We start from the raw sequence: 17,757 nt of genomic DNA on the forward strand, positions 1-17,757 counted from the left end.
AAAAGTGCCAAGATGGCGAGAGGAATGTCCCTATACATGAGTACCACGCTCAATTTGCACTTTTAAAATTCAGATTGATTTGTGTGTGCGCAGGTGCCATGGTGTGCATGCAGAGGTCAGAGAACAACTCCAGCGTGGGTTCTGGGCATCAGGCCTTGAGGCTCGTTCAGCAGATGCTGTGACCGTCTACAGCCCCCTCTGCATTTCTTAAGGGCCTTTCCTGGCACACACTGTGCTCATCCACTCCTGCAGCAGTCTCAGGAATAGTCAGTGTTGGCTAATGGAATAGAGGGTGGTAAAACCTGGTTTGTGCCAGAGCTGACGCCTGTGCCTTTGATGTATGTGTTGGGGGAGACGCAGCTCTGTCTGCACAGATGTGATGTCAGTGGCTGTGTCTCGACTTTTGTTTTTTTGTTCCTGTTGTAAATGGTTGTTGCTCCCCGTGCTTTATGTTCTAAGGTCACGTTGTAGACATCTGTCTTAAACATCATCTTATTGGGTGCAAAATACCTCCCAGATACACTGATGTGTGCTCCTAGCCTGAGTAGCTTCAGGACAGAATCACAGAGTAGCAGACCTCACTATGCCATCGCCTCCCAGTCACCTTGTATTAGTCTACCTGTGAGGCCATTAAGGATACGTCCACGATTGTAGTGCCCGGTGGATTTGCTTTCAGTGTTGGGACCTGCACAGGCTGCAGGTTCAGCATCTCTAGGCGAGGCTGAGTGTGGAGAAGGTGCTCAGTCTTGGTCTCAGTTTCGATGAACACAGAGCTCACAAATCCTGGAGGAGCACTTAGTGCTGGAAGGAATGATTTCGTGAATTAACAAGAGACAAGGAGCATGCTAAGAGACAGGGAAAGGGTGGGAGCTGCTTCCCTGTACTCCAGGCTTTGTCTGAGTGGAGAGGAGTTGCCCACGCAGTTTCTCACCTGCATCCCGCCCTGGTGCATGGCTAGTCCTTGCCAGGTGCTGCTCTTTCCTCTACCTGGCTCCAAGGTCACTTTGTCTTGATGGGGTTTGCTCTCCTGACATGGCACCTGTGGCTCAGGTGGGCTGTGCACTCCCATTCGTCTCATTTATTAGCCTTTCGTGTGAGCTAGAAATCGGGAGTATTGTTTTCTGTTGTGGAGAGTTGTCCTTGACTTGGAGAGCGACCGAGTGTGTCAGGATCTATTTATAGTATGGCCATGGCAGCAGACTCCAGCTTGTCTCATCAGCACGTCATTAATGGGGGTGGGGTAGTCCAGGCTATCTGCAGAGCCAGCCACCTGGGGCGAGCACCTGTGGGTAAATGCTGAGGGCATTTTCCTTGGACAGTCCAAGAGTGTCTTTACATCCAGGATGTCCCTGATTACTGTAGGTGTTGTCCCTCTGAATTGGAAGGCTGGTGCTGACCTCCTCTTTTTCATTCCAAAGGCAAATCGGGAGCGGTGCCGAGAAAATTTCCTTACTAGATGACATTTCATCGCAATGTCCGATCGTTTGGGGCAAATAACCCAGGGCAAGGATGGGAAAAGCAAGTACTCGACTCTCAGCCTGTTCGACAAGTATAAAGGCAGATCAGTAGGCGCGGCCAGATCCTCAGGTAAGGAAGGCCTGGCCAGGTGGCTGTCCCTGCGACAGTCAGGAGGGCTGCTGGGTGGAGTGACAGCTTCCTTTCCCTCTTAGTTGCCCGGTTCTGATTTGTGGAACCTGGTGGAACTAGTTCATGTTGGACTTGTTGCTACCCACAAGGCCTTCCTGGGGGTTCTTGGGTTGTAGCCAGGCCAGCGTCTGGTGCAGGGTGGTCACTGTGGGCTGAGCTTTCTGGGTCTGGCTCCTCCCTGGGGGAGCTCATGCCAGCTGCCTCCTGCCACGGAGTTCCTGCCTGTGCAGTTCAGTGGCTCTTTGTCTCTGTAATCTGGGGAGGATCTGGCAGGGCCCAGAGCGACTGCCAGGCACTTCGTCGGCTTTGTCTTTCTCACTTGGAGGCTGAGCAGAGGTGCAAATTGGCCTCTTTCCTCCTGTGAGGTTTGTGTTCTGTCCCATGTACTTTCCCTTGCAGTTATTCCTAGACATGGCTTACAGAGTCTCGGGAAAGTTGCCACAGCCCGGCGTATGCCACCGCCTGCAAACCTGCCAAGCCTGAAGTCTGAAAACAAAGGAAACGACCCCAACATCGTGATAGTACCCAAGGACGGGACAGGATGGGCCAACAAGCAGGACCAGCAAGACCCAAAGAGGTGGGTAGTAGAAGGGTGTTGACCAGGGGTTGCAGGGGTTGTGTCCCATCTGCTCTATAGGAAGAGGAGGAGCTGGGAGTAAGAAGCATGGCCAGGCACCCTTTGACTGTGTGCACTTTGATCCTTGCCTTTGTTTGGATGGGCCTTCGAGCTGATGGGTAGCATTTCCCTGGATAACCATACCCCGCAAGGGATTGTGGGCAGCGATTCAGACTGTCCCCAGAGAGCCACTAGGTTGGGGCTGGAGCCCTGTGTGCTCCATGTTGGGAGAACGTAGCTTGGCAGCTGCAGCCTTAAGAGACTCAAGTCCTGAGTCGCGTGTCTCTAGAGACAGCAAAGGCACTTGGGCCACACGAGCCCTCAGATGATGAGCCACCTTTGATCTTGAGCCTCTGTGTGTCTTGATCTTTTCCTCTCGTCTGGGGAGGGGCTCCAGAGGCAAAAACTTCCTGGAGCTTGCTACTGAGTGTGAAAACCAAGACCCAAGACAGTCTGGCTTCCCCCACCCTTGTCCCTTGCATCCGCTGTGGTCCCTGCATGCTGACATAGGGAACCAGACAGTGAGTGAGAGTGATCAGCATGCAGTGTGCCGTCCAGTCCCCCATCTTTCAAGCTTGTGCTAGAAATGGCCCTGAACTCTGGGAAAGATGTCGCTGCAGTGTGACAAAAAGGAGGTACAGTGTGAGGGAACCACGTAGCCCCTGGACATACTGTGGAAGTGTGTGAAATGGGTCCTGAGCTGTTTAAACAGTTTGCAGTCAGGGATGGTGGTGCACACTTTTAACCCCAGCGCTCAGGGAATAGAGATAGGCAGATCTCCATGAGTTTGAGGCCAACCTGGTCTACATGGTGCATTCTAGGTCAGCGAGGGCTAAATGGAGAGACCCTGTTTCAAACAAAACAATATTTTGCAGGCAGTTTGTGAGGTGTGCTGTTAATTGTCAGGTAGAACTCGATCTTCAGATTGGACTTCCGTGCTGTTTCTAGTCAGACCAGTTTTGATTTGTTAGGACTTGGGGGATTAGTTCTTTTCTGAGCCTTCAAGGGGAATAGTCCCTAGCACCAGGGATGGCCACCAGGGCACTGTGGCACACAGTGGGATAACAACTTGGCACAGAGGGCACAGCACGTGCCAGCTGTTTTTGTCGTCCACCAGCTCTGTGATGAAGCAGATGGGGCTCAGTTCAGCGGGAGCTCTGCAGAGAGAGGAGGCCACCTTCCAGGGAGGAGGCTACCCCATTGCCTTGGTCTGGTCTTGTCTTCTATGGGAGGACTTGGAGCCTAGATTTGGGGACACAGAGGTGCCACTACCTGAAAGCTTCTGTTTTAGGTTAGAAGGTGGTGTGAGAGGAGGACCAGTGGCCTTCATTTTGTCATTCTCGTGACTATGGTCAGGTGAACTTGGAGCAATGTGTCTGTAGATTCCCTGGCAACCTCTGCCCATCACCAAGTGGGCAGCTACCATGCCTGAGGCTGTCAAGTTCAAGGTGCTGAGGCAGAGTGGAAGGCTCCACACACCCACCCTATTTCCACTCAGACAGGGGGGTGCACACTGCAGCCTGCATGGAAGACACCTGGTGATAGCTTTTAAATTGTAAGAAATCTTGGATCCGACAGCATCATCCGTATGTGATATGACTCTGTTAGCAGAGAGTGCCCAAAGACCTATGTGTGTGTAAAATGTATGTGGCAATTCTCTCTGTAATGGGGGAGAATGAGGAGCAGAAACTGATTAATTTATGGCCCATACAACTGCAGCTAGTCATCATTAAAGGTAGCTTATGTATGTAGAAAAGTTCTAATAGACTGGAAAAAGAGATTGTGGAATCATATACAAGGGCTGTCATGTGTTAAAAATTTTAACATGTATAGGAAAATCTATGGGAATCAAGAGTTTATGTCCGGAGAATGAGATGATAGTGTCTTTTATTGGTGTTTACAAATTTTCTTTTACTGAGAGCGTGCATTTTTTTTTTAATTCACTGAAGTATGATAGAAGTCCATTGAGTCTCAAATCAGGGCAGCTTAGTCAGGAGCTCAGGCCCCCCACACCGGTGACTCAGTTTCTCCATTGGTAGATCTTCTATTGCTTCCTTCAAGTTCATTTGACAGCTGTGAGACGCAAGCAGCAGACTTCCCCATGTCCTGGGCAGTGTCATTGCATCAGCCCAGAACATGGGTCGCCTCTTCTCAGAGTCACTGCTGTGGCTGCAGATGCCCTGTGTGACGTCTGACCCCGCCCTGCATCCTGCCCTCTTCTAGTTCCAGTGTGACAGCCTCTCAGCCGCCGGAGTCGCAGCCGCAGCCGGGTTTGCAGAAATCTGTCTCCAATTTGCAGAAACCGACACAGTCAATCAGTCAGGAGGTAAGTTCTGGGAACCCTGCCCGTCGGGGCCCTGCTGAGTCCTGCTGGGTGCCGCTTGGGAAAGGACAGAGACCCAGGGCTGAGCACAGGCGTTTGCTTGCTTGAGTGTGGATTGATTTGTCATGAGCAGGTCACTTGGGCTGACTCCAGGCTGGCTCAGTGCCTCCTAATATGCTCTGTGGACACTAGTGTCATGAGGATTCAGGAAGTGTCAGGCTGCAGAAATGCCCCGTTGTCGGGTGAGTTTGAAAATACAACCAGCTAGCCATGCTGCCCCACTTGGAGAGAAGGTCTTACTACGTAGCCCTGGCTGGCCTGACCTGGCCATGTACACCAGGCTGGTCTCAGGCTCACGAGATCTGTCTGCCTCTGCCTTGCTTTTGTTAGGATGCTTTTACCACCATACTGTTGTGTCGCCCTAACGATGTATGGCTGGAAGGGTGTGTGTCAGGGGAGCCTGTGGCTCCTCCAGGACCCCCTCCTCTTCAGCACTAAAGATCCCTGTTTCCATCAGATTCCATACACACTGGCCGCAATCCCTCGGGCCTGTGAAGTCACAGTGTGGAAGTTGATTTCCTTTTCTTTTCCAGATTTAAAGTCAAGTGGGATTATAACTCCTGGCACTTCAGACTTAGCCATGTAGAGCTTGGCAAACCCATTTGTGCCCCAGCCCTGACTCTGAAGCCTAGAGAGGGTCCTTGGCACCTCTCTAAGAAGGGTTTGGGATCTGACAGTTTTGGCCAGTAGAGGAGGGAGCCTGTGACACTGGTCATTCCACCTAGCACTCAACTCTTCTTTGATGCTCTGGGGTTCTCTCTGTAACTTAAGGGGAAGGAAGAGGACCGTGTGACTTAGTACTTTTAAAAGGCCTTGAGAGTTACAGTCCTGCTTTTGAAATAGAAATCGCCAGCATTATTGGCATCCCTCCATTAATGTTCCTAGTAAGGGCTGGGGCTATAGACATGGGGGAGGTGTGTGGTTCCAGTTGGCACCAGCTCTGGTGTGCCCCTCTGCTTACAAGAGGCCATCCAGGCCCAGCTGCATGCCCTACTGCCCCTTGGGTATATCCTGTGTGCTCAGGAGACCTTTGCAGACTTGACACAGTACCCAGTGAAGCCCTTGTTGTTGGTGCTTAGGGCTAGCAGACACAGGCAGACATTTTCTGCATGGGAGCAGTGGGTAAGGCTAGGTCCCATCACTAGTGCTATGTCTGTGTCGCTCATTCTCATCCCATCTGGGTTCTGACCAGACCCTTTCAGAGGCATGGTGGGATTTCACTTGATCCACCAGTTGCTAGCCTTATGAACTTTCAGCAAAGGCTGCTATAGTAGGGCCAAGGCTGAGACAGGCAAGTGTGAATTAGTAGAAGAGGAAGGCCACTCAGGGAGCCAGGCTGTGAAGGCCAGCAGCTATCACGTGGTCGGGCAAGTTCCTCAGTTATCCCTGGCAGATTGACATACGTGCTGAAATTGGGGATGGAGCAGGACAACTCGGCTCTGTGTGGGCACGGGACAGCCTGGCAGTGTTTGCAGAGTTCGGCATGAGGGCGGTGTGGGTTGAGTCGTCTGTGCTTGTTGATCAGCTGTGCTGCTCTGGGTCCCAAGCTCCGGACTCTGCCTGGGACGGCTGAGAGCCCCAAGAGTGGATGTCTGTCTTGTGTGTGAGGCCTGAGTCTAAAATGAAGCCCTCACCCCACCATCTCTCTGCTCAGGGCCCACAAGTGCCAGGCTAGTGCTCTGCCAGCGAGCACTGCTCCAGCTCTGAGTGCCACATTCCGAGGTGCTCAGTTGCACAGCAGGTAGCTGAGGTGCTCTCCTGGTTTTCTTCCTCTTAGAACACAAATTCAGTGCCAGGTGGACCAAAGTCATGGGCACAGCTGAGTGGAAAGCCAGTCGGACACGAAGGTGGTAAGTGGTGGGCGTGGCTCGGGTGGGCTGAATTTAATATTGGCTATTGGAAATATTCTTCTTGAACTGGGCAGAAGAACCCCAACTCTGTCCCTGCTGGTCCTTCAGGCAGCTATGCTGCTTGGGGTAATTATGGCCAGTGTCACGTTGCTGCCCAGCTGCTTCTCCCTCCTTGACCTTGCACTAGCCCCAGAGGAGAGAGCAGCTCCTTACAGATATTCATCCAGAGCCTTTGGAGGACTGGGTGGGATTGGTTACTGTGAGTGTCCTGACTGGCAGTAAGATTGAAAATGCCATCAGTCCCTGTGGAGTGTCCATGGAGACAAAGAGGAAGGGGTGATGCCCTGCAGGATAGCGTGTTTAGAGTAGTCCAGGAGCTTCCAAGACAGGCTCTGACTAGGTGAACTGGTTTGGGGTTGTCCGGTTAGATGGGCATAGTCCTGCAGCTCTGGAGGAGGTGAGCCCAGAGGCAGCAGGTCATTCTTTGTTTGTAAGGTTTATTTTTTATGTATATGGATGTTTTGTCTGTATACCAGAAGAGGTCATCTGATCCCACAAGACTATAGTTACAGATGGGTGTGAGCCACCGTGTGGATGCTGGGAACTGAACTCAGTGCTCTTAACCATTGAGCCATCACTCCAGCTCCTAGCAGGTGGTTTTGAGAGCGCCATGGATCAAGATCTTTCTACATGAAGTCTTCTAGGTTTCCTACATCAGCTGCTGTATTTCTGACAGTGCTGACCATCAGCAGCCCTGGCTGAGGGAGAGTCACAACAGTGCCAGGGGATAGCTCCAAGGCTCAAACTGCAGCCCTGACAGCCTGTTTTACTGTTGTTCTCTGCCCTGGGGGTACCCTCCCTCTCCTGTGTGTCCCTGTCCGCCAGGGCTCTGCCACACTTGATGTGCGGCTCATGGTGGCTCCAGTGGGTGTGGATGGCAGCACAGAGGACATGCCTCTGGCTGGATCCACTGTGATGCAGAGGACAGCCCACATAGAAGTGAATGCCCCAGCGTCTCCCAAGGAGTTCCACTCTGGCTCAGCTGCACGCTGAGAGCCTTGCTGATGGCAGTGAAGATAAATGGTGAAAAGCAGGGAGGGCAGGCAGCTCCAGGCAGAATGGCTACTGCGGTGTCAGCTGGGTCCTAGCTGTCTGCCTTCTCTGCGAAGTTAGGTGTTCTGTGTGTACGCATGCTTCGTGCTCATGTGGGTGTGCAGGCATGTGGTGTGGGTGCAGGCTTTCTTTTGGACTATCAACCAGCTCCCAATAAAGACATGGGGATTTAATATTATTTATGGATGTTCGCCTTAGCTTATACTTGTTCCACTCGTTCTTTTTTATTTTATAAATATTTATTTATTCATTATGTATACAATATTCTTTCTGTGTTATGCCTGCAGGCCAGAAGAGGGCACCAGACCCCATTACAGATGGTTGTGAGCCACCATGTGGTTGTTGGGAATTGAACTCAGGACCTTTGGAAGAGCAGGCAATGCTCTTAACCGCTGAGCCAGCTCTCCAGCCCCACTCCACTCGTTCTTAAAACTTTATTTAACCTGTTTCTCTTCATCTACGTTTTACCTTGGGGTTTTTGCCTTTCATTCTGTATGTCCTACTCCATGTCTGGTTGGTTGGCAACTGCCTGGCTGGCCCCAGGCGTCTCCTTCTCTTTCTCCTTCATTCTCTTCTGCCTTCTCTTAGTCTCTCTGCCAGGCTGCCCCGCCTATTCCTCTACTGCCTAGCTATTGGCTGTTCAGGTGCCTTAGGTAGGCAAAGTAGAACAGTAGCAGCACATCTTTACATGGTTAAAGCAATATTCCTCAACATAAATAAATGTAACCCATCCTTCCATAGTTAAATATTGCTCAAAATGCATATGTATGCGTGTGAAGATCAGAGGATATTTTTTGAGTGTATTTCCTTATGAGTAATCATGAGTAATGTACCTCATTTTTTGAGACAAGGTCTCTCTGACTTGAAGCTCACTGCCTTAAATTCCTATCGGCTGCTGTGGCAAACACCGTGACCGAAGCCACTTGGAGCAGAAAGGGTTTATTTTAGTTTACAGCCTGTCGTGAATGGAGAGCTCCAAGGGAACTCCTGGCAGGAATCCAGGAATCTGGAGGCCAGAACCGAAGCAGTAGTCACGGAGGAATGCTGCACACTGGCTCACTCAGTTTCCTATTTTATATACTATCTGCCCAGGGTGGTCCTGCTCCCCAGTCAGCTGGGTCCCCATCTCAATCGGTAATCAAGAGCACGTCCCACACACTTGCCCATTGGCCAATCTTCCAGAGGCATTTTCCTAGTCAAGACCACCTCTGCTGGCCGTAAGTGCACACCATTGTGCCTGGCTGTTGACTATTTTAAAAATTGTGTGTGTGAGTACGGATGCACGTGTGCCATGGTGCACACATGGGAGGTCAGAGGACAGCTTCCTGAAGGCTCTTCCTTCGCATCTTCCACCTTGTTGAAGTAGGGTCTCATTTCCTGCCATTGCAGTGCGTGCACGGAGCCTGCTGGCCCAGGAGCTTCTGGACGATTCTGTCTGCTCCTAGCGAGTGCTAGAATTACAGATCCCTGCCATTGCGTCCCAGATTTCCACATAGATGCCAGGGATCTAGACAGTTCATCAAGCATGCATTGCAAGTGCTAGGGCAGAGGTGGAAGGTGTGTGCCCCCTCCCTTGTGTGGCCATCTTGGTCACGGATGTAAAGAGCTGGGTCCTGGGATCCTAGAGTGCGGGTGTGAGGCTACGAGTGAGCTACCCTGTCTCACGTTTGATTTTTGTTGCTGTGGTAGAATAACCTCAGCAGAAGTGAGGGCTCATTTACCTTAGAATTCCAGGAAAGATGGCAGGCACTTGGAGCCACCTGTCCTGCCACTCCACAGTCAGGAGCAGAAGACAGTAAATGAATGAATGAATGAATGAATGAATGAATGAAATGAATGAATGAGGCGTGCTAGTACTCAACTTGCTTTTTTACTCTTTTCTTTTTCCTTTTTGGCTTTTGAGGCAGGGTTTCTCTGTGTAGCCCAGGCTATCCACCAGGCTGGCCTCCTGAGTGCTGGTATTAAACGTGTGCACCACCACTGCCTGGCTGGTTTTCTACTCTTTAACAATCCGCAATTCCATGAACTACCCACAGTAGGTGGGACTTCCTGCCTGATTAACGTATTCAAAATTATCTCCCACAGAAATGCTCAGAAGCCACCCTGATCTAAACAGTCCTGCCTTGAGACCCCTTTCCCAGGTTATTCCAGGTGTGTTGGGTTGACAGTTAAGATCAACCAGCCACCTTTGTAGTTTCTGTTTGTGGAGGGTGAGTTAGCGGTGCCATCATTTGGCAGGCTGCTCCGACCCAGCCCTTTCACAGAGTTTCCCGGCCGAGCCTGTTTGAGTCAGCAGGTGCCTGTGTACTGTACTGAAAACCTAGGGCATGGCTTGTCTGTACAGGGAGTAGAGTGACGACAGCGGGCATGGTGTGGGGTTCAGCATGGGCTGCAGAGCTGAGGAGGACCAGGTCCCATCCAGTCGCAGGATCTGTGTCAGGAGTGACGTTAAGACAGGGCTGCTCCCGAGGGTTGATCAGTGAGTGATAGTTGAAGAGAGAGATAGCCCTGGGATTACACCGGGACCATGTTCGCAGTGCTAGAAAGGTTGAGGGGAGCTGCAGTGGGGAGGTGTCTGACACTCAGAAGTCATAGACCACAGCCTTGGGGGCATCTCTTGGCCTGGCCTCACAAGAGGCAGTTTTCTTCAGGAGCTGATTTCGCTTATGGACTGTACTTGCTCACCACCTAGGCAGACACAAGTGCCGGGTGCCTCCTATGGGGTGGAAAGGGGCGTGTGCTGGAGCAGAGGCAATGCCCTGTCCGCTCGTCCTGTGTGACCACCTGCCACCCCAGGGGAACAGCTGAGGGCGTCACTGTTACTGCTCAGTTGGAGCCACTCCTGGCCATGTGGAGCCAGCAAAACTGACAGAGATTGGTTGGCTGTCTCACTCACTCTGTCTTCTCTGCCTCCCTTGACAGGTTTAAGGGGCTCAAGCCGACTATTATCCTTCTCTCCCGAGGAATTTCCGACGCTGAAAGCAGCTGGAGGGCAGGACAAGGCTGGCAAAGAAAAGGGCGCCTTAGATCTGTCGTATGGGCCAGGACCAAGCCTCCGCCCTCAGAGTGAGTGAATGGCAGCTTGTCCTCAGCCCCTCACTGCACCAGACCCCTTTCTTTCTGTCGTTCCAGGTGGGCTCCAGCTGCTGCTCCTGGGTGTTGCTAGCTTGTCAGGGGCACTGCCTCTCTGGCCTGTCCTTCACCCCGCTCTCTCATCCCTTTGGCTGAACCAGGTCTTGTTATTGTCCATTTACTAAGTTATGCTTCATGGACACATCCAGGATGCCACTAACTTAAATAAGTCTGCTTCTATAACCTGATCCAAGCCTCTCTGAGTGCTTCTTGTCACCCCAGCAGCTGTGACAGCCTGGCTTCCACCCTTCCTCAGCCACATCAGAATTGACCAGTGTATCTGCGATAGCCAGCGCTGTTGTCCCCTCTGTTGCCAGGGATTGGGGAAGACCCATGTGTGACGCATGTGCTGCTTTGCCAGTCAGTCTGTAGTGCGAAGTTCTGGCCTTAAGATCTGGGTTTTCTGTCTAGCCCGACCAAGGAAGGTCTTGAAATCCAAGGGGCTTTTGTCTGCCTGCCGTCAGAGGACTGTCCCAAGTCCTCTCCTGTTGATGTACTGCTGATGACAAGTCAGAGGCACTGGTCCTGAAAGCCGAGTGACCACCCTGCCACTCTGTCGAAACATCGACTTTGCTGAGAGTCCACAGTGCTCAAAGTGGATGGTTGAGTGTTCAGACAGATCCTGCGCTAAGATGGGCTACCCCGTGGGGCTAAAGTGTAGAAGTAGGAGCAGCTTCTCGATCAGTTCTTTTTGTTGAGAAGGTGGGAAGCAGATGATTTAAGGGGTAATCTTTGCTTTTCAGGAGGGCAGCAAAGTGTTCCCATCCTGACTGGCTTTTCTCTTGGGGGTGGCAAATGCTAAGTCCTTTTCTGTCTCAGCTCCTAAGCAGAAGAGGACAGAGAGGAGCCTGGGATGTTCCTGTGTGGGACCCCCCCCCCCCATTAGTGCCATTGTATGTCGTTTCTCTTTGTATATTTGTTACCTGCGGCCAGCCACATCTGCAAGCTGCTGTACACTATTGTGAAAGTGGAACACGCTCACACTGCTAGCGTTTGTCTTCTGCAGTTGACTTATGAATTAATCTTAAGTGTACATAAGAAAAACCAGTCAGGCCAGCCGTGGTGGCGCACACCTTTAATAAGCCCAGCACTTGGGAGGGAGACAGGTGGATCTCTTGAGTTCGAGGAGAGCCTGGTCTACATGGCAAGCTCCAAGCCAGCCAGGAATATATAGTGATTCAAAGAGGAAAAACCAGTCTGTGTTGGGTCTGGGAGAATCCCTCCTTTGGTGAGTGGGCTCCTGTAGGCATTGTCATGTGGCTGTGAGAAGCACACCACAGGGGGAGAGAGCTGTCAGGTTTGGAAGTTTGTTGTTGTCTTTCTTCTTCTCTGAGACAGGGTTTTTCTGTAGCTTTGGAGCCTGTCCTGAAACTAGCTCTTGTAGACCAGGCTGGCCTCAAACTCAGAGATCCACCCGCCTCTGCCTCCTGAGTGCTGGGATTAATGGCGTGTACCATCGCCACCCGGCTTGGTTTGGAAGTTTTTAAAAATTTTATTTCGTATGTGTCTTTGTGGGGGTCGGGATGACCATGGGAGCTGATTCTCTTTTTCCTACCACGGGGTCCTGGGGATGGAACTCAGGTCGTCCCCACTGAGGCACCATACGAGCTCCATCCTCAGGTGTTTACCTGTGAACAGTGTGTGCTCTTGCTTGCTGCATGTGATCACATGGTACCAGCATTTCAAACTGAGGCTCAGTGGAGACTGGCCGTGGTAGAGTGAGCCTGTCAAGAGTCATGCTGGCCTGCATGGATGGGTCAGTGCTGGCTGAAGGAGTGAGTCAGGCTGTCCTGCCCTCTGGGTGAGGGTGGTGTCAGCCATGGGGAGCAGTGTGTTTCTCTGAAACGGAGGTCTCTGTATTTCTCAGGCATATATCTGATGCCTTTCAAAAAATTCTAGCTTTCTGCTCCCCACTTACCCTGACAGAACTGGATTTTTTTTCTCTTTTCCTTGTGTTTGGTTTTTTTTTTCCTTGTTTGTTTTTTAAGGTTTATTTATTATGTATACAGTGTCCTACCTACAGGCCAGAAGGGGCACCAGATCTAATTACAGATGGTTGTGAGCCACCATGTGGTTGCTGAGAATTGAACTCAAAACCTCTAGAAGAGCAGCCAGTACTCTAAGCCTCTGAGCCATCTCTCAGCCTGTTTTTTAAAGCAAGTGGTAGTGTCCATTGATCTCAGAGCTTTAAAAATCTCCTCCCCCTTTCTCCTCTTCTTTTGTCCCTTTCCAATTTACAGATGTGACAAGCTGGAGGGAGGGTGGTGGACGAAACATCATTTCTGCCACGTCTCTGAACGCCTCCCCAACAGAGCTGGGCAGCAGGAACTCCAGTGCAGGAGATGGAGCCTCCTCCTCAGCATGCACCAGCGATTCTAAGGACCCCTCTCTCCGCCCGGCCCAGCCCATCCGCAAAGGGGCCTCACAGTTCATGGGACATATTTACCAGCCTCCCACTTACCATGACATGCTTCCTGCTTTTGTAAGTCTTCAGAGCATCTTGTCCCAAAGCTAAGTGTGCTTTCTGTCTACCAGGACTGGCTCACAGTTGCTCAGCCTGAGCTCTCTCTCACAGTAGTCAGAAACCAAGTGACCTACAACAAAAATCAAATCTTTTGTCTTTTTCAAATCTACTGCCTCTGGCTTCTTCTGCCTCTGCGGCTTGGATGGTGTTGTAGCTTTGATTCTTCAGAAAAAGGAGAGATGAATATTCCTAGCCTGATTGAATCCAAGGCAGATAGGGCAGTGTGCTGGGATTCAGGAGAAACTCTCTTCAGCCTTTTCTATGGTGTCCCATCCATTTTCTACTTTTCAAATGAAATCTTAATTAATTTATTTATTATGTATTTATTATGTATACAGTGTTCTGCCTGTATACCAGAAGAGGACTCCAGATCGCATTACAGATGGTTGTTAGCCACTAAATGGTATTGGGAATTGAACTCAGAACCTAAGGTAGAGCAGCCAGTGCTCTTAACCTCTGAGCCATCTCCAGCCTCCCGAGTGAAATCTTATTTAATATGTAACTGGGGCCAGTGCCAGAAAGTCATACTCTGACGTTTATGTTTCAGATGTGCTCACCACAGTCCTCAGAGAACCAGGGTACGGTGGAACGAAGCTCCTTTCCCCTCCCTCATCTCCGCCTGGAACCCCGTGTTCCTTTTAGACAGTTCCAGATGAACGACCAGGATGGGTAAGACTGAGGCTGTAGCCATCTGTGTTGCATGACAGCTCATGCATGAATGTGCTCTGTGCTCTGGAGATAGAGAACATCCAGGCCGAGGATGGGCCTGCAAGGAGCCTCAGCCGTAGGGGCAAGCCCCTCCCCCCCAGGAGTTTGACAGTGCTGTGGATGAAACTGGACCCTGTCTAGAATATTTTTAAGTGTCCGTTGCATATTTTTTTCTAAAAGGAAGTAATGCAGACTCAGATACCAGAGTGCAAGGTGCAGCCTGGTTTTGGAAAGTGACTGCTTCCCTCTGTAAGTCATGGGAGCCTATCATTCTTTTTCTGTCTCTCAGGAAAGAACGGCCAGGCCTGGCACGCCCCGTGCGCCCACTGAGGCAGCTGGTGGAGCGGGCACCACGGCCCACTATCATCAACGCAGAGAACCTGAAGGGCCTGGATGATCTGGATACCGATGCAGATGATGGCTGGGCAGGTGGGTGGCACCAGTGCGCACTGTATTTGTGCTGTCGGACCAGAGGCACTTCCTGCCAGGTCTGAGCTGTGGGAGAGTGCCCTTGAGCTTTTAAAAGAATGTCTGGAATTACAGGCATTTACACTGGCTAGAAATCCTCCATCCCATGCTGAGGATTAAACCCACGTGGGCTGTGCTGTGTGCTCACACAGTTTCAAGGAGCTCCCGCCCCTTTAAAAAGAAGGTTTCTTACGTTACGATTATTTATTTTGGGGGGCATTTGTGTGGGGGGTTTATATTCTTGTGTCATGGCACACATATGGTCAGAGGATGTCTTGGAAGTTGCTTTTCTTTCTGCCATGGGCGTCCCGGGTCACGACCTTGAGGACAGGCACTTTGACTATCTGAGCTACCTTGCTGCACCAAGCCTTGCCCTTTTTGAGGCACAGTCTTGCTGTGTTGCCCAGACTGACCTTGAACTCTGTTTTACTTCTGCCTTCTAAGTGCAAGGGTTACAGGGGAGTGCTACCCACCCTCCCTACATCTTAACCCTGAACCATTGCTTTAGTCCAGCTCTTCTAAACCTGTGGTCCTTGACCTTTTGGGAGTCGCAGTGTTAGGAAAGTTGAACCAGTGTTAGCCCGTTTTGGGTTCTTAGAAACAGGATGTTATGTACGCCAGGCTGGTCTCACGCCCAGGTTTGGGACCTCATTCTCCCACCTACTCAGTGCTAGAATGACTGGTGCTCCTTCTTCTCCACTGTCTGTAAAATCTTGGCCCAATGGGGTTCATACAGTTATACAATTTCTAGTCTTTTTTTTTAATTATTTTATATTTGAGTGCTTTATTGACTTCTTACAAGAAGAGAGTATTGGATTCCACTATAAATGGCTGTGAGCCACCATGTGGTTGCTGGGAATTGAACTCATGATCCTCTAGAAGAGTGGTCAGTGCTCTTAACCACTGAGCCATCTCTCCAGCCCCATGGTTTCTATTCTTACCTGACATTTTAATATTTTTCAGCATTTTTATATGTATGAGTAGTTTCTTTTCTGTTTGTTTGTTTTTGTTTTTAGTTTCTCTGTAGCTTTGGAGCTTGTCCTGGAACTAGCTCTTGTAGACCAGGCTGGCCTCGAACTCACAGAGACCCATCTGCCTCTGCTTCCCAGGTGCTGGGATTATGCTATAGCTGAATTGCCCACTGGCCGCCATAGTCCAAGTGAATGGACAGGCCTGTCCTCCATGTGCAGCGACAGTCCTCAAACCATCATGGTGTCCTTGGGCCTCACATTTGAGCGCCATCTATCCGGGCCAGTGGGATACAAATGGTGTTCCCTGATAAACCTAAGGGAGAGGAGAATTAAAGGCGTGCATCACCACCGCCTGGTTTATATCAGATGTTTCTGTGATATGTCTGTGTACTGTGTACTATACGTTATCCATTTTGAAGTCTTATTAAGAATGGTTTCTTAAGCCAGGTGTGGTGACTTACTCCTGCACTTGGGAGGTAGAGGCAGGCAGATCTCTTGAGTTTGAAGCTAGCCTGGACTACAGAGCAAGTTCCAGGACACCCAGGGCTACACAGAGACTGTCTGGAAAAAAGCAGAGAGAAAGTGTGTAGTGGTAGTAGTGGTACCAGAGGTCTGGCTTCTCTTACAGGGAACCTGGATTCTTTTTCCTTAACCTACATGACAGTTCTTAATCGTCTGTAGGATCCAACACCCTCTTCTGGTCTCTACAGACAAGCAAAACTCACATACATACGCGCACAAACACATGCATGAGCGCGCGCGCACACACACACACACTCATACACATATACAATTTATCCTAGTATGGTGGTACAGGCCTTTAATTCCAAAAACGTAAACAGAGGCGGGTGTATCTCTGTGAGTTTGAAGCCAGCCTGGTCTAGAGAGTGAGTTTCAGGATAACCAGAGCTACACAAAGAAACGCTGTCTCAAAGAACAAAAACAAAACAAAAAACCAAAAGCAAAAGTAGGGGTCAGGCATGGCTAGAGAGATAATGCAGTGGTTAAAAGCACTTGCTGTTCTTGCAGAGGACCTGGGTTCAGTTCCTAGCACCCGCATCAGGTGACTCACATACACCAGGAACTCTAGTTCCTTGGTATCGGAAGCCCACTGATCCCCCCCCCCCTCAGCTCCTGCATGCCAGTGGTACACATAAACTCATGCAGGCACACACACATCCATAATAAATAATTAATATACTTTATTTAATAGGCTGGAGAGATGGCTCAGTGGCTAAGAGCATCTCCTGTTTAGGAGGACCCACCTCTGACTCCAGCTCAAGGACATCGGGTGCCCTCTTCTGGCTTACATGGGCATCAGATTTATTCACCAAGATATACATGAATGAAAACAAAACCTCTAAGCCGGACGGTGGTGGCGCACGCCTTTAATCCCAGCACTCGGGAGGCAGAGGCAGGCGGATCTCTGTGAGTTCGAGACCAGCCTGGTCTACAAGAGCTAGTTCCAGGACAGGCTCCAAAACCACAGAGAAACCCTGTCTCGAAAAACCAAAAAAAAAAAAAAAAAAAAAACCACAAAACCTCTAAATCACCTTTTGCCTCCAGTCTGAATATTCTTTGCTTCCCTTAAGGGTAGTGATATTCCCTGGTGTCCATTAACACTTCAAATGTTCCTGTTTGAATTGGTTTGACACCCATGTAAATCCTCGTCTGTGTTTGAATGCTGTTATTTCCTTGAACCTGTTCAGCTAAGCCAGTTATAGTATATCTTAAACTCTGAGAACATGAGCTTTCCACCTCGTTTCTTTGCAAGTTTGATTCCTCAGATTCTTTACTGGTCTCTGCAAATTTGAACTCAACCCTGGCAGTGTTTACCAAGTGCCTGCTTCTGTGTCAAGGTCAGCCACTCAATCTTGATTCTTGAGTTCCAGAGTCCCAGTGAATCTGCTAGGTCTCTCCTCTAGTGTTCTGTAGCTGTCAGCAGAGAGAATCTTTCTTATTTCAAAGATTTTATTTATTTGTTTATTTGGTTTTTCAAGGCAAGGTTTTTCTGTAGCTTTGGAGCCTGTCCTGGTAAACCAGGCTGGTCTTGTAGACCAGGCTGGCCTTGAACTCACAGAGATCCACCTGTCTCTGCCTCCTGAGTGCTGGGATTAAAGCACGCCAGAAGAGGGCACTAGATCCCATTGCATATGGTTGTGAGCCACCAGGTGGTTGCTGGGAATTGAACTCTGAGCCATCTCTCCAGTCCCCTGATTCATTTTATTTTTGATTCTATATCTGTGTGTGGCTATGTGCACGTGATTACAGAGTCTCAGTTCAGTAGAGAGGATCACAATGTTTTCTGGTCATTTTATTCATGGATAGAAGGCCTGCTTAGTATG

At 50.1% G+C, this 17,757-nt stretch overlaps 1 protein-coding gene across 15 annotated transcripts in view; it reads left to right on the plus strand.

Moving 5' to 3' along the window:
- Positions 1–17,757, plus strand: part of Prrc2b (proline rich coiled-coil 2B) — a 79,235-nt gene that overhangs the window by 26,421 nt on the left and 35,057 nt on the right. For all 15 annotated transcript variants that reach the window (XR_005976391.1, XM_041675121.1, XM_041675132.1 and 12 more), the window contains exons 2-9: positions 1,419–1,587; positions 2,047–2,224; positions 4,487–4,589; positions 6,424–6,496; positions 10,532–10,675; positions 12,982–13,223; positions 13,813–13,934; positions 14,263–14,402. Coding sequence is in view for 14 of the 15 variants with exons in the window: in XM_041675121.1 (XP_041531055.1) it covers positions 1,473–1,587; positions 2,047–2,224; positions 4,487–4,589; positions 6,424–6,496; positions 10,532–10,675; positions 12,982–13,223; positions 13,813–13,934; positions 14,263–14,402 (1,117 nt within the window). In the remaining variant the exon portion in view is untranslated. The remainder of the gene's footprint in view (positions 1–1,418; positions 1,588–2,046; positions 2,225–4,486; positions 4,590–6,423; positions 6,497–10,531; positions 10,676–12,981; positions 13,224–13,812; positions 13,935–14,262; positions 14,403–17,757) is intronic.

This window comes from Microtus oregoni, unplaced genomic scaffold, assembly GCF_018167655.1.
Source record: "Microtus oregoni isolate MIOR12 unplaced genomic scaffold, Mior012 000025F_ref0000491, whole genome shotgun sequence".
NCBI lineage: Eukaryota > Metazoa > Chordata > Mammalia > Rodentia > Cricetidae > Microtus > Microtus oregoni.